The sequence below is a fragment of the Chrysoperla carnea genome, chromosome 1, assembly GCF_905475395.1.
Source record: "Chrysoperla carnea chromosome 1, inChrCarn1.1, whole genome shotgun sequence".
Classification (NCBI taxonomy): domain Eukaryota; kingdom Metazoa; phylum Arthropoda; class Insecta; order Neuroptera; family Chrysopidae; genus Chrysoperla; species Chrysoperla carnea.
Genome location: NC_058337.1, coordinates 25,824,177 through 25,838,648, shown reverse-complemented (window position 1 = coordinate 25,838,648; position 14,472 = coordinate 25,824,177). Strand labels below are relative to the sequence as shown.

The 14,472-nt window shown below is 28.8% G+C and overlaps 1 protein-coding gene across 1 annotated transcript; it reads right to left on the bottom strand.

Moving 5' to 3' along the window:
• Window positions 1-313: 313 nt before the first annotated feature.
• Window positions 314-13,827, bottom strand: LOC123305531 (arrestin domain-containing protein 4). Its single transcript, XM_044887277.1, has 6 exons — window positions 13,544-13,827; window positions 13,364-13,480; window positions 11,713-11,930; window positions 8,760-8,942; window positions 5,906-6,091; window positions 314-763 (listed from the first exon to the last, which is right to left on the bottom strand). The coding sequence occupies exons 1-6, from the start codon at window positions 13,662-13,664 to the stop codon at window positions 599-601; spliced, it is 990 nt and encodes a 329-aa protein (XP_044743212.1). The 5' UTR covers window positions 13,665-13,827; the 3' UTR covers window positions 314-598.
• Between the last annotated feature and the right edge of the window lie 645 nt (window positions 13,828-14,472).

The following is a 14,472-nucleotide window of genomic DNA, read 5'->3' as shown; positions in this document are numbered from 1 at the left end:
TCAAAAACTACTCGCCCAACCGTTAAATTAACCCGATTTTTGTATTTTTGGATCAAAATTCTCTTATATACCAATTTTCATCAAAGGACCTCGCAATTTTAGATAGGTTTTCTGTGAAATTTTTTCTAACCTACCCTAAAATGTTTCAAAAGCTCTCACGGCAACAAAGATCTTTAATGAGTAGTTTTCGATATACGGGCGATCGAAGTTGCAAATAGTTTTAATATATGACAAATAGCTTTCTGTGAAATTTTTTCAAACCGCCCCCGAAGTGTTCTTAAGATCGTTCTGATCAAAAAGTCTCACGACCACAAAAATTTTTAGAGTGTAGTTTTCGAGCTACGGGTGTTCCAAAATTTTTTTCAACGACTAATTAATTTAACAAAGCTTGTAGTATATATTTGACTAGAACCGTCCCTTAAATAAACATTTTCACAAATTAAAATCAAATTCACTAATTAAAAAGTTCACGATATCTAACTTAATATTTATATATGGTTTAATTATGTTTTGTTTAATTCCCAAGGAACCATTCGTTAGGTTGAGTTATTTTATGGGACTAAATTAAAAAGAACCTATTTATAATTGTTTTAATTCATTAGTCATTTGCAGATTTTTCCTCCAACCATGGACGAAAAATTGGTAGTGTAGAAGGATAATGAGTGCCTGGTTTATCTTCACCATCGTTTAATGGATATGTGGCCATCATTATTGGTAATTGAAGTTTTACTTCCTTTTCGAAACTTTTTGGCTCGATTATGAACTGCAACAAATTATAATCTTTTAGGGAAAAGGAAATGTTTATGTATGGTTTAGAAATTAAGAAATTTTTTTAATTTTTATCTTTATGTTATTTAAAATCGGAAACATTTCAGAGGAGGGAAATTAGGTGTCATTTGAGAAAGGTTTTTTCGAAATTCATCTCCTAAAAGAGTGAAAGGGGATGAAAAATAATATGAAAGTATATACAAACCGTCATGTATGAGTTCGCCACTTAACCGATTAAAAAAATTATTTCACTTATAGAATGCTACATTATCAACAAGTAACATGGGGGGTATTTTATTTTTTTTAAATAAGGGTTCCGCACTGAGAGTTAAAATTCATTAAATAGTGAACAAAAAGGGGAGTTAAGTAATGGTAAGGGAATTGAAGACTGTAACGTAGATTACTGCTAGTTATTTATATTGTTTTAACAATATTTGTGCAATGTACAATTATAGTTGCACAAATATTGATTAAACAATATTTCAATAATCAGCCGTTTCAGCATGATTGAGTTAGATTTTGTCCCTTTATGTACAATTGACTCAGCTGAACGGCAACATCGCTCAGTGTATAGGATACTGAATATTCACTTATTTTTAATTGAACATGACCCTAATAAAACCCCAAAGACAAATTCCGGGAAAGGATTTTTAAATATATTCTGGAGAAATATGATAATAGTTTCTCCCAGGCAAGAAAAATAATAAACTTCGTTATTTTGGTAAAACGATCACTTTTGAGAAATATTAAATAGTTCTAAAAATTTGAACAGATCAAAAGATATTGACATGCCAATATTGTAACATTTGAATAAAGAATCCAAAAATATTTCGACCTTGTACATATGTCGAATAGTTTGGCTATAAATTAAATTTTTTCTTAGGGGAATCAATATATACCACCTTCCCCTACGTGAAGAAAATAATTTTGGTTCTAAATTATTATTAGTGGTCAACTAGAAATAAGTGAAAATAACAGTATATTACACAAACAAATTAGTTTATAAAATATTTTTCATGATATTTTAGCTGAGATGCCGAAATTTTCCAGAAATATCCATAAATTAATTTATATTCCTTGTTTTTATAGTTTGTTTCCGTTTTCAGATTAGCGTCAATTTAATGGCGGCATTATTATTATTCAAGTTGAAAGCTTTTCTTGTTTTAAAAAGTATTCACTATTAAAAACCTAAATAAGTCATTTTTTTACATAAAGTATTTAGAATTATTTCTGTCGTATATCGAAACCAAAAAAAATTAACCAGCTTATTGAAATGAATCACTTGGTATGAATGAGAATTAATAAAAAAAATGAATTCCATTAAAAATTGACAATTGGTCTTAATGATTTGTAATCGAAAAACAATACAAAAATTTAAATATTATTTCCCTTTAAATTTGATTGCAATTTTGTGAGCGACTGTTACTTCCAATGAGATCGAGTCGTAAAGTATACATTTGACAATAGTTGTAGATAACCATGAGTTTACCTTTACCATTATTTAAATATGTAAATGTGGTCATCGATGCATGCTAGACTGGAGATACTATAAATTCTACATTTCTAGGAAGATATTATTTGCATATTCATAGATAAAAAGCTATAAAATTTAGAAAATTAAAATGGTTTTGTTAAAATCATTGTATTTTCTTCCAAGATATCGTTAACAATAAGAAAATTTACATATACCTAGATAAAAGAATATAAAATAAACTAATTATACCTTGCATATATGTAATATGCAAGGTATACTAAGTTTAGTTCCTATTTTGTAACGCTTAAAAATATTGATGCTATGAACAGAATTTTGATATAAGTGTTCATAAAATCACCTAATTAGTCCATTTTCGGTTGTCCGTCCGTCTGTGCAAACGATAACTTAAAAAAGAAAAAAGATATCAAGCTGAAATTGAAAAATACAGCGTGCTCAGTACGTAAATAGCGAGATCGAGTTCGTAAATGAGCAACATAGGTCAATTGGGCTTTCAGTCCGTAGGACCCATCTAGTAAACCGTTAGAGATAGAACAAAAGTTTAAATGTCAAAAATGTTCCTTATAAAAATAAACAACTTTTATTTGAAAAATTTTTTTGTAAACACCACTGTTTGTTTACTCACGAGGGCACGTATTAGATGCAAATTTTATAGTATGTATTAATATGGGATTATCAGTTATGTATGTGTGACATGTATATGTGTAATATCAAATATGATAGAGTAAGCAACACTGTCTATGCATGGTATTTCAACAATTAACTAAGTCAATTGTTTGTTTTCACTTGTTTTTATTTAGATTTTCTATTTTTCATTCATAATATCAGAAAATGAATATTAAAAATAAATAAAACGTACGAAAACAAACCTTGAATTTTATTTCCATTATAAAACAGACGCCAAATTGAAAGTAATAAATATTGTTTTGTTAACCTCATGATAATCAGCCACTTAGTTCATTTTTACATCACTTGATAATTTTTGGTCCAAATATGGGACATTCATTTTTAATTTTAAACGACGAAAAATCACAAACTATGATATTTTATGTGCCATGTACGGGAAATTTTGAAAAACTATTAGATTAATTTTATTTTTAAACTTTTAAATTGTTGAGTAGTTTGATATTCAATTCAAAAGTTAAGAAAAACAAAATTTTTTCCATCTGTTAATTGTGATCAACGGTTGTAAAATATTTTGTCCCGCATATGGGACAAAAGTTATCAAGAGGTTAAAGCAACAAAATGGAATACTGTGCGTACGTTTCATTATCCAATAGCTTGCTGGTTGAAGCAAACTCCATATTGATCAATCAATACATAACAAAAGTCGCTTCCGTCTGTCCGTACCTAATCCCTATGTATGCTCAGAACTTTAAAACTACGCAAAGAATTTTGATGCGGTTAATAGATAGAGTGATTCAAGAGGAAGGTTTTTATGTATAATACATGCATAATATAGTAGAGTAAGGGGTTGAAATAGGGGTTTGAAGGGATGTGCTTCAAAAAGTTATGCATCGATCAAACTCAAATATTGACAAGATATACAACCAGCTTCAAGGATTGTTTTTATCTATTTTTAACCTTCGGTGGACGGGGGAAGGTGGAATAAGAAAGTGGGGATGAATAAACGAATATTATCAAAGGGGATGTTTCTCAGCAATGTGGATAGTTTACAGATAGTAATAGATATTCTTCTAACACTGGTTCCCGCTTTTCTAGGTTATTCCCAAAATTCAAGTCATATAAATAATCTAAAAACTTAATAATTTTACATCACTTGACGACACTTTCGAGAGATTATTTTAAAACGGCTGATTTTCGAATATTGCTTTCCTTACTAAACCTTAGTAGGAATGAAGTACGTCTCTCATTTAAAGGCGATTGCGGTAATAAACGCGAGATGAACGCTAATAAAGACTAATCAAATTTCTATCTTGTAAATTACTTTTTTTATTATTATATTTCGTGTTTAATACAGTGTCAGCAGGTTATTATGTTATCATATTATAGTTATTGTTCAATATATAAAAATATGCGTCACGGTGTTTGTGTTTAAACTCCTCCGATACGTCTTGACCGATTTTAATGAAATATTTTTTGTACATTTGGTTGGTATGAGAAGTGGTTGTAAAGTATTTTTTACCCTCCTATCCCCAACTCTAAGGTGGTGAAAGGATTTATATATGGTAGCCCCATGTAAATTACTTTATGAACAAATATGGATCAATGTTTGCTAAAATGTCAATGTTTTAAGGTTTTCTTAACTTCATGTGGTTTATAATATTTACAAAAGAGAATTATAATTATTCTCCTCACAAGCAGTATGTTAGGAATCTTTCTTTATAAATCGAAAATCAGAAACTTAAATAAAGATTTTATCTAATATTGATTAAATTGTAAAAAATATTATATACAAAATGTACAGTAATTGAAAAAAATAATTATACTATGTATGATTTAAATTTGAAAATAAATATTCTTTTGCACAACATATTATTTGATCATTGTACGAAAAATTGGAAACATTGGTTATAATAATACATGTTTAAAGTTCAAAACTAGCAGTGTTCAGATTCCTTAAATACACTGTATTAGTAATAAAGGATATTATGCAATGGAGGATGGGACTAAATTTTTTTTATCTCTTCAAATGAAGAATTGTCACTTCACGAATAAAAAAGCGAAGTCAGTTTTAAAAAATATTTTCTAGTATGCAAGATATGCCATTTAAAATTTCTAATTAAACAAAAAGAAGGATACCCACTAGTGACGACATACGTGGGTATCGCCATAGAGATTACATATAAAACTTTTTTTTGTTAAAACGAGGTGGTCGTCAACCTTTGAATGCAATTTTTGTTAGCTTATAGCTTCTTCGTTTTTTAATAAATTTAATTTCACTTTCAAATTTTGTCATAGTATTAATTATTGTTTTACATTTTTATGGGTAATATGGCCAATTCGACATCAGGATTATCCCTTATTGAATCCCTAAGGCGAGCAAATGGGACATAGATCTAATTGACCTAAAAATAGGAGAAAAGTTTGTGTTTAGCAGGTAGGCTAAGTGTGGGGTGGGTAGCCATCGGGCTAAACAATAGTATTAGCTATTTATTAATGAATGACAGCTGCAGGTTAGCAATTTAGATTAAAAATCACTGGTCAAAAGTTATAATCAAAAATAAATTACTTGTAAGTGAAACGGAGTTCACGGGGTCACCTAGTTATAAATCTAAATCATAATAAAATCACAACCATTCTAAAATTTGGCTGTGATTTTATGGCAAACTGGCGACTGTCTGGCAAATATAATTTATATAGGTCAAAGAAAACGAAAAATTATTTTTAAAAATTTCTTTAAAATAAATCAGTACCTAAATACAATCCGTTTTCAGATACCAGGTGAATTCTATTCTTACTTAAATTCGATAAGAAAATAAATATCAAAAACCCTGCCGTCTTGAAATCTACTTTTTGTAATGCTTATTTAACTCTCTTTGTGTACCTAATAATTGGAATTCAAAAAGAATAGGCTGAATTTAATGACTAATAATACAAACTATTCACGTTCAAATTTTAATATTAACACTGTTGAATGTACCTATATTGAAATATTTTCGTTAAAAAGTGGTTTATACTTACAAAAACATCATAATGAATTTTAATTAAATGGCAACCACGAAGATTCGTTGGCGGTAATGGTGGTACATATAATTGTTCATTGTTCCAATGATCAGTACCATTCGGTCGAATTTTACCATGCGTTAAACTTGCTAATTCACGTTTTTCCGTTTGAACAACTTTACCTCTTGACAAATATTGTATTGTCTAAAACACATGCAAAATATTTTAAATATATACATTAAAATTTATATATTTGAGATTGTAAATAAATATAATGCCTTGAAACATGAACGAATATCATATAAATATTAATACACGGGTTTTTCGTTTCCTGCCACGAGCCAATTTTACATTTTAGTATCTAATAATAATTTATCATTAGGTTACATAAATTAATAAAATGGGATGAAATTATAAAAAAATTTGAATATTCGCCTACAAACATATTACAATAAAATTTAAAAAAATCATGGTAATAAGGAAGAAGGTTTTTCATCTTTGAAATTTGGCACAGTTGTTTATTTGGCTGTTACAACTTCGTAACGAAAAATCTACTACTCAAAGAATAACCAGCTTGTTAAAATTATTTTTTAACAAATTACAAGAAAATTAAAAATCTGCAACGCTAAAAAAATAAAAAACAAAATTCAAATAAAAGTTACTGAAATAATTTATTATCTGAATTTTTAGTTCCAAAATTAACCGAGATATGAAAGGTTTAAGTACGCCGTATATAAATCAGATATGTAAAAATTGGGTATGAAAATTATATACCAAAAATTTTTTTTAAATACTACCATTTTTGGCAAAAGCACGAAATGTCTTAGAAAGAATTCTTAGAAATTTCGGGGGCTGAGACAAAAAAGGTGTATTAAGTTTTTTTTTTTTAAATAACTGAGCAAAGACCATTAAGCCATTAAAGCCATTATCATACATAAAAAATACTGTAAAATATTATTATTTAAATAAAGTATTGATACTAAAAATTTTTTAAATTGTCAAATCAGCAAAATTTTTTTTTTTTTTGTTTCAAATTACTTTTTATACCATGTATATATGAAATATACATAGTATATTAAGTTGCGTCCCAAGTTTGTAACGCTTAAAAATATTGATGCTACGAAAAAAATTTTGGTATAGGTGTTCATAGAATCACCTAATTAATCCATTTCCGGTTGTCCGTCCGTCTGTGGACACGATAACTCAAAAACGAAAAAAGATATCCAGCTGAAATTTTTACAGCGTACTCAGGACGTAAAAAGTGAGGTCAAGATCGTAAATGAGCATCATAGGTCAATTGGGTCTTGGGTCCGTAGGACCCATCTTGTAAACCGTTAGAGATAGAACAAAAGTTTAAATGTAAAAAATGTTCCTTATCAAAAATTAAACAACTTTTGTTTGATACATTTTTTCGTAAACATCACTGTTTACCCGTAAGGGCGCCAATTAGACGGAAATTTTATAATATGTACTATACTTGATTATCAGTTATGTATGTGTCACATGTTTGTATGTGTAATGTGATAAAGAAATCAACACTGACTATGCATGGTATTTAAACAATTAACTCAGTCAATTGTTTGTTTTCACTTGTTTAAATATTTTTTATGAATTATAAATTTTAATAATACAATCATTAAAAATTTAAACCCTCTCCTTTACATGTTTCTTTTTGAACCGTTAAAAAATGACGTTAACCTATTTATAATATATAATTGGCTGTAGAAAATTTAAATAAGTGGATTTCGCGCGTACTTGAATGTCTAGGTCAATTTTGAAGCTAGAAAATAGAATAAAAAAACAAAAATCTGCACAATTATTTCAGCTGCAATATTTGACTTTTTATATTTTATTGAATATTTCTTTGTAATTTGTAAAAAAACTAATTTGTTTTTATTCCCCCAAAAAATTGTGCCAAATTTCAAATCAATTGTGCCAAATTTCAAAAATACAACACTTTTTTCGTTATAGATAATTAATTTTATTGTACCATACTAATTATAGATTATTACTTAATGTTCCTGTGTATTATAATGTCTCCCGAATATATACGAAACCGTTAAGCTACTAAATCTTAGAAAAAATGTACTAAATGTAAAAACTATTTTTCATATTTCTTATTAAATTCATTGCAGTATTTGGAATGACACAATAAACCGCAGAGTTTTCATTGACCGTAGCTTGGCTTCTGAAACATACTTACCTGTAATAAAAGAAAAATTTTTAATTTTTGTACTTCAGTGAAACCATTTAAAATATGTTCCCAAGATTTCAAATAAAAATTTCAATCCGTTCTAACATAATAAACGAATAAGTGAGCTTCCATCGTTAAGTGCCGAAGCGAAAATAAATGTACGTATTACATATACCGGGTGTAAAAAAATACCGTTACTCAAAAATTACTCGGAAAATATTGGTACTAAGATGACCTTGCAGGCGATTTTCAAGGTTATTTTGAGCTTGGCTATTTCAAATGTAAACACCCATTTTTAATATCGAAAATGAATCGAGCACAAAATTTCATGTCGAAACATATATGCATGTCCTGGGATAACATAGTTTGAAAATCTTGAAATCAATCGACTTAAAGAACCTTAAAAAACGACGAAATCGACTACAAGGCATATTTTATAATCATAAAGTAGTACAATATTTTAAAATAACAAATTATTTTAAAAATTAAAGAGTTGTACTTACTATACTTTGAAGTAGATTTTCATGACCTTTAGAGTCAATGATACCACGGGAAATGTAAACATGTTTTGATGAAAAAATTTCTACCTTATTCATGAAACATTTACTCATTTTCTAACACAGTATACTTATACTATAACATTTATTATTAAAATTAGATTTGTATATGAAATTTAACCTCTGTTAAAGCAGCTTTTGTTGATTTAATGACTACACGACTGCGATTTGTTATACGAGCACTGATGCCAATACTTTCACCAGGAACATAACCACCACGATCCAATGACACAAAACATTCTAAAACTCCTGAACCCACACATCCAATACCAATTTTATGTTCTACTTCACAGCGGAACGGTTGCTAAAAATAAATTATCTTTATGTTATAGTATATTTGAAAAATCAAAATTTATAATTAAAGCCGATTGACTGTTTAGTATCTTTGATACTGAATTGATAACTCAAAATTTAAAAAAAAAATGGATCCTTAAAAAAAGGTAGTAGCTCTGTCTCTTGATTTAGCTGCCGTTGTATATTTTTTCTTACAGAAAAATGCATTTATCCTGAATAAGTAAAATGTTCTCAAAGATGTATCTGTTCTAAATAAAATTATTATACACTGGTATGGGTGAAAAAGGAGTTAATTCCATTTTCAGGAGAAGGGTGAATTTTCAAACTTTTACAGGGTTGCAAAATTTCTCATTTTAACCAAAAAAAGTGAACTAAAGTCATTTTTCACCTCAACTGTAATATTTAGATAATTTACTAGAGTACTATATAGATCTTATACCGATGATTGAATTTCGAATCTTACCGATTCTATACGAGTTGTCGCTATAAAAATCTGGTCAGAATTAAATAAGGCAAGTAAATTTCTTTTCGTATTTAACTTTATATGAACAAAATCGTCGCGCATATAATAAGGGGTTAAGAAATAGAGAAAACCTTAATACTTTAATAGGAATTAATAATAAAGTGGGAATTTTTAAAATAAGATAAGTTGTAAAGAAGAAATTTTACTCTAATGGATCATTTGACATTTACCTACGTATGTTTGAATGCTTTTTATCAGCAAGGGCGTATTTACGGGGGGGGGGGTAATAGGGGTATCTACCGACCGCGCACGATGGAAACCGACATCGGCCGAAGATCAACGGAGCGGGGTTCTGCATTACCTAGACACGAGTGTAAAGTAGAGGCAACCTTCATTCCTTTACAAACTTTGCCACTTTGACTTTTTGAATTTATTACCCCCCCCCCCCTAAGAAAATGTCGTGGAGACGCCACTGTTTATCAGTACCCACCTATTTCCGGTGCTAATAATTCGAAATTTGGAAATTTAGTAAAAACCAGTGACAATATAATAATATGGTTATATATATTAGAGCATATCTAAAGTTAAATTTGGAGGGGGGGGGGAGTCATAGACTGAAGTTCGGATTTATAGTGGTGGAAACTGTAGATATTTTTTTTTTAGTTTTCGGTCTTCATGAATCTATCCTCGGCCTTTTTAATCGTGTGGAGACCCTTTCTCTAAAAATATAGTTCCTTGTCTGATTCTACTTTTTCTAGTACCTATTGCTTTTTTCCCCTTTGGTTGTAGGTAATGATTTGATTGTTTTTATACCATACAATAAATCAGAATATATTTAGTTTAGTCCAGTGGTGGATTTACACTAGGGGCAGTCGGGGCTAGTGCCCAAGGCGGCAAATTTTCTAGGGCGGCAAAATTTGGAATGTGAGAAAATATTTTCTATACAATATATAATTAACTAATTCTTTTAAATAAACATTTTATTTTTCAAGAAATATAATTTATGCATTATGTATCAAATCAAAATTTTGTATATTATAATATGGGAAATTTAAATGAAAACTATTAAAATAGTTTAATTAATTTATTTCCATAAAGGTTTGCAAAAATAAAATTTGATATTTTTATTTTCTGGAATTGATAAATTAATATACTTTTTTTGAAGAATTAAAAATATTTTCAAATTATGTATGTCTTTTTGATAACAGAAACTTTAATTGATCAATGAATTTTCCTAAAATTGGAGAATTATCAAATAATACTAATTAATTTTAATTTAAAAGAACAGTAATAAATAATATGTAATACATAATAAATTTTCTGCAATTAATTAGTTATTCTAATTTTTAAAAAATAAGATATCAAAACTATTAAAATAAAATTTCAGTCATACGGCGGCATTTTCTAAAGTGCCCCAGGGCGGCAGAAATTTAAATCCGGCCCTGGTTTAGTCCTAAGTTTGTAACGGTGATAAAAACCAAATTTTGGTCCGTTATTCTAATTAGTTCATTTCCGTTTACCCGTCAACACGATAGCTCGCAAACGAGCTATCGAGCTGAAATTTTTCACACCGAACTTTTCATACCGATCCAAAAAGTAAGTATGAGTTCGTAAATGAGCATCATAGGTTCGTAGGACCCATCTTATAAACCGTAAGAGAACTGACTGTTTCTTATGAAAAAGTTAACTACTTTTGTTTGAAACATTTTTTCGTAAATATCTTTGTTTATACAAAATAAAGCGAAACATAATTTTTCATTTTCTCAAAAAGTATAAAAGATAGAGAGTTGAAAATTTCTAGTTCAAATATTGATTATTGGCACCATGCATGAGTTTTATTTCAGGTTGTTTCCATGGTAATCATAAACTACTTTATTAGTATAATTGCGTAGTTGGACATGGTTTATGGTTTGTATGTATGGATTACATTGAAAATTTTATATTATATTAAAGTAGATATCAAATGAATCTACCTTAACTTTCGATTAAACAGTCAAACGTCTTTAAAAAAATGATTTCAATGAATTACTTATTGATGAAGGGAGAAAGTTTTAATTAGCCAAAATTTTAATGTTATGTCGCGTTGTTAAAATTATATTAATTATGATTAGCATAATATTAAATGGCAAAGAATGTGTAAATAAATTAAATTTTAAAAGTTAAAAAAAAAACATTAGTATAAAAAATGTTTTGTGTTTGATATAAACTTTACATGTTTTTTGGAATTCGATTTATTCAATTTGGCATTTTCATCATTTCCATCAACTAAATCAGAATCAGAATTTTGTGATGTTAAATTATTATTTGATGAACCTACCGCCAATACAAGCGGTTCCAAATTTAAATCAACTGGATTCATTACAATAAACACTTGTTGATTTTTATGTGTTAAACCATTTGGTTCACGTAATGCCGCTTTACAAAAATATTGTACCCAACCATGTTTACCCAAAAATGTTGATGGTAATCCTAATGGTAAACCTAATTTAAATGGAAAACTATGGATTCCTGGTGATAGTACTGATGGTCCTTGGCCTAAAAAAGAAACCAAAAAAAGCTATAAAATTGGAAATTTGTATTTAAAACATATTTAGTTTAATTTGAGATTTCTTTCCGCATTATTCGAAATTAATTTAGTGCCCGCCTCTGGGACTATAAATAATATTTTATGTCAAGTTTATTTCGAGCAACTTTTCTTACTAAGTACCATTTTGTTAACTTATAAAAAGGATGGGTAGTTTACAAAAAAAAAATTGTGATACCAAAATTTGGCTACCCTGTACATTATTTAGAAGATTTAAATATCCCTACATACATTTCAAATAAGCAAAATTTTTTATAAAGAATGATTTTTTTTCTTAAAATGCAAAATAAGAAAATTTACAAGTACCTACAGTTACCTCTATCCGGGGACACACTGTATATCAAGGTATACTAATTTTAGTCCCAAGTTCTTAACGCTTAGAAAAATTGATGATACGAACAAAACTTGGCAAAAGTGTTCATAAAATCACCTAATAAGCCCAATATCGTTTGTCCGCCCGTCTGTCCGTCAACATGATAATTCAAAAACGAAAAGGAAAGCTGAAATTTCTAAATCACGCCCAGGACGAAAGGTGAGGTTGAGTTTTTAAATGAGCAACATAAGTCAATTGGGTAATCGTGTAAACCGTTAGGGATAGAACAAAAGTTTGTTATCTGAAAATGTTCCTTATAAAAACAAAACAACTTTTGTTTGAAACATTTTTTCGTAAGCATAGTTATTTACCCGTGAGGGTGCAAATTGGTATAAAAGTTTGGTTTTCATTTTCTCCAATACTATAGAAGATAGGTGGTTGAAAATTTACAGGTAGCTTCAACTTGTGGTCTTGAAAGATTCTCGAAAAATGAAAAAAAATTACAGAAAAAACTTTCGAAAACCAAAACAAATGGCGATCACAAGGGCATCATAATTATGTTGGCTTTTTAAACTTTTCTAATTTATAAAAAATAATGGAGAAACTGGCATTCAACACTTTCTTGACAAGGTATTTCAACAGTTAACTCAATCAATTATTTGTTTTCACTTGTTTCTCAGATAGGTAATAATACAAGAAAAGAGTAAATAACTTTTAAAACTTAAAACTTTTTTTCAATAATTTTGTGGTGTTTCAAATAATTTGTTTTTTAAATTCTTTTTCAAAAAGAATTATCGAGTGGAACAACTAAAAACTACTAACAACTGCACCTATCATTAAAATAAATTTGCTTTGCACACGTTTAATACGAGCAAACAAAAAAGGCTAACCCGTGCTAGCACAACCCAACAAAATTAAACATTTTCGACCACTTTAGCTACTGTCACAAATAACTTCTTTCGAAATTAAATTTTTGTTAACATCCGATAGGTACTTAAAAAAAAGTATTTTCTGCAAATTACTTAGACATTTTTCACGTTCCAAACAATTATATAAATAATATGAAATTACCTGGTTCACCAAGAAGTCTCATTCGAAAATCAATATAATTTTCACGATCATATGTTTTTTCTTGATGAGGTTTTCGTACATGAACTACGCCTTCACCCACAACATGAAAATGCAGTCCTTAAAAAAATAATAACAATAAACAGATGTCCAAAAACATTGTTTGGATCCAAAAAGAAATACCTAAAGTTGGTGTATCATCATCTAATTCAATTAAAACTCGTCCACTTAAAAATTGTCCAGGAAAGTACAACAGGGACGTATTATCAAATAATATTAAAAATTTGATTAATTTTCTCGCCATTTTTTTAAAGATGTTTCTCTTTTTAATATATGCATAAATAATTAAGAAATACTTGTTGATTACATCACTATATATAATTGATAGCCAAGAATATGGCTAATTAACAAGATTAACACGTACAAATTATAACTTTTTTTTCACTTTCATTAAAGAACAAATTTTTCCCATAAAAATCTTCACATCGTTTTAAAACGATCCCATTTTGGTAGTATTTTTTTTTTCTGTTTTTAAGATTATTATGCAAAAGTATTTGGTACTTTTGGTTGAATGAAGTCACTTAAGTCACTCACTCCTACATTTCTTAAGCATACAAGTTGATGTTTTACCTGTGTAAAAAAAAAAGTGAAAAAAAAAGAACAATGGAAGGGGGGTATGTTCATCTATGTATGCGTACGTTGTCTGAGACAGTATATATATAGATGTTATTCAAGGTAAAGAAATCCTCGACACAATATTATTAAAATATGAAAAATGACACTGATATAAAATTAGCCATTAGAAAAGTGACATTTAGTAAGCATTTAGTTAGCTGGGGCCATCAGCGCGACACAGAATAAACAATTAGAATGTAAAAAAGTATCGCATTGTTGTAAAAAATTTTTGGGCCACAAAGTAGATTTAGCAATAAGCTTGAATAGCGTTCAATGGAAGCAGCCACTGGCGGTGAAATAGACAAGGATTGTACAATTTAAACATTACTACACCACGCGTAATATTAAATATAAAATATAGATAACTTTAAAGTGTAAACCCAGCGATATTCAAAGCTTAGCCTAAAAAATAATGGCGCTTGAAGAATTTCTGAGAG

Excerpts from the sequence above, each read along its gene's own strand:
- LOC123305531 (XM_044887277.1), bottom strand. The coding sequence starts at position 13,664 with ATGGCGAGAAAATTAATCAAATTTTTAATATTATTTGATAATACGTCC. Across the intron at positions 11,931-13,363 it reads GAGACTTCTTGGTGAACCAG|GCCAAGGACCATCAGTACTA; the intron begins GTAATTTCATAT and ends TTTCTTTTTTAG. Across the intron at positions 6,092-8,759 it reads CAAAAGCTGCTTTAACAGAG|ACAATACAATATTTGTCAAG; the intron begins GTTAAATTTCAT and ends CATGTGTTTTAG.